Source organism: Pteropus alecto, unplaced genomic scaffold (genome assembly GCF_000325575.1).
Source record: "Pteropus alecto unplaced genomic scaffold, ASM32557v1 scaffold11, whole genome shotgun sequence".
Classification (NCBI taxonomy): domain Eukaryota; kingdom Metazoa; phylum Chordata; class Mammalia; order Chiroptera; family Pteropodidae; genus Pteropus; species Pteropus alecto.
The window spans coordinates 15,257,346-15,258,110 of NW_006431956.1; the positions used below are offsets into that span (position 1 = coordinate 15,257,346).

At 39.7% G+C, this 765-nt stretch overlaps 1 protein-coding gene across 1 annotated transcript in view; it reads left to right on the forward strand.

Annotated features, from left to right (window-relative positions):
- The window catches only part of GAD2 (glutamate decarboxylase 2), a 71,293-nt gene that overhangs the window by 22,847 nt on the left and 47,681 nt on the right, over positions 1-765 (forward strand). The window contains exon 8 of the mRNA XM_006907014.1: positions 638-717. Coding sequence (XP_006907076.1) covers positions 638-717 — 80 coding nt within the window. The remainder of the gene's footprint in view (positions 1-637; positions 718-765) is intronic.

Below are 765 nucleotides of genomic sequence, written 5' to 3' on the forward strand. Positions count from 1 at the left end.
TTTCTACACCCATGTTCATTGCACCATCATCCGCAATGGCCAAAAAGCGGAAACAACCAAGTACCCTTTGATGGATGAACAGAAAAACAAAACATGGTTTATATGGGCAATGAATATGATTCGACATTAAAAAAGGACGTTCTGACACATGCTACGACATGGATGAACCTTGAAGACATTATGCAAAGTATAATAAGCTGGTCACGAAAGGACAAATACTGTGCGGTTCCAGTTATATGAGGTCCCTAGAGTAGTCAAATTTATAGAGGTAGAAAGTGATGATCCCCAGAGGCTGGGGGAGGGAGGAATGAGGAGCTGATGTTTCATGGGTACAGAGTTTTAGTTTTGCAAGATGAAAAGAGTTCTGGAGATGGATAGTGGGGTTGGTTACACAACAATGTGAATGTACTTAAGGCCACTGAATTCTTAAGATGGTGAATACTTTCTGCATTTCAGCACAATTTCTTTAAATACAACAAAAGCTTAAGTGAAGGATGCCATCTCCTCTCAGCCATCCAGGCTTTGGAGGGACAGATTAGAACTAAAAGGATAAAAAAATTTTTAAACCCGCTAAGGAAGTGGATCTTGACATTACATGAAACTAATTATAAGCATGCTTTTTTTTTTTTTTTCCCAGAGTCATTTTTCTCTCAAGAAGGGAGCTGCAGCCTTGGGCATCGGAACAGACAGCGTGATTCTGATTAAATGTGACGAGAGGTGAGCATGAATATGCAACTCTTGTTGGTTAGCAATTTGCAAATTCCA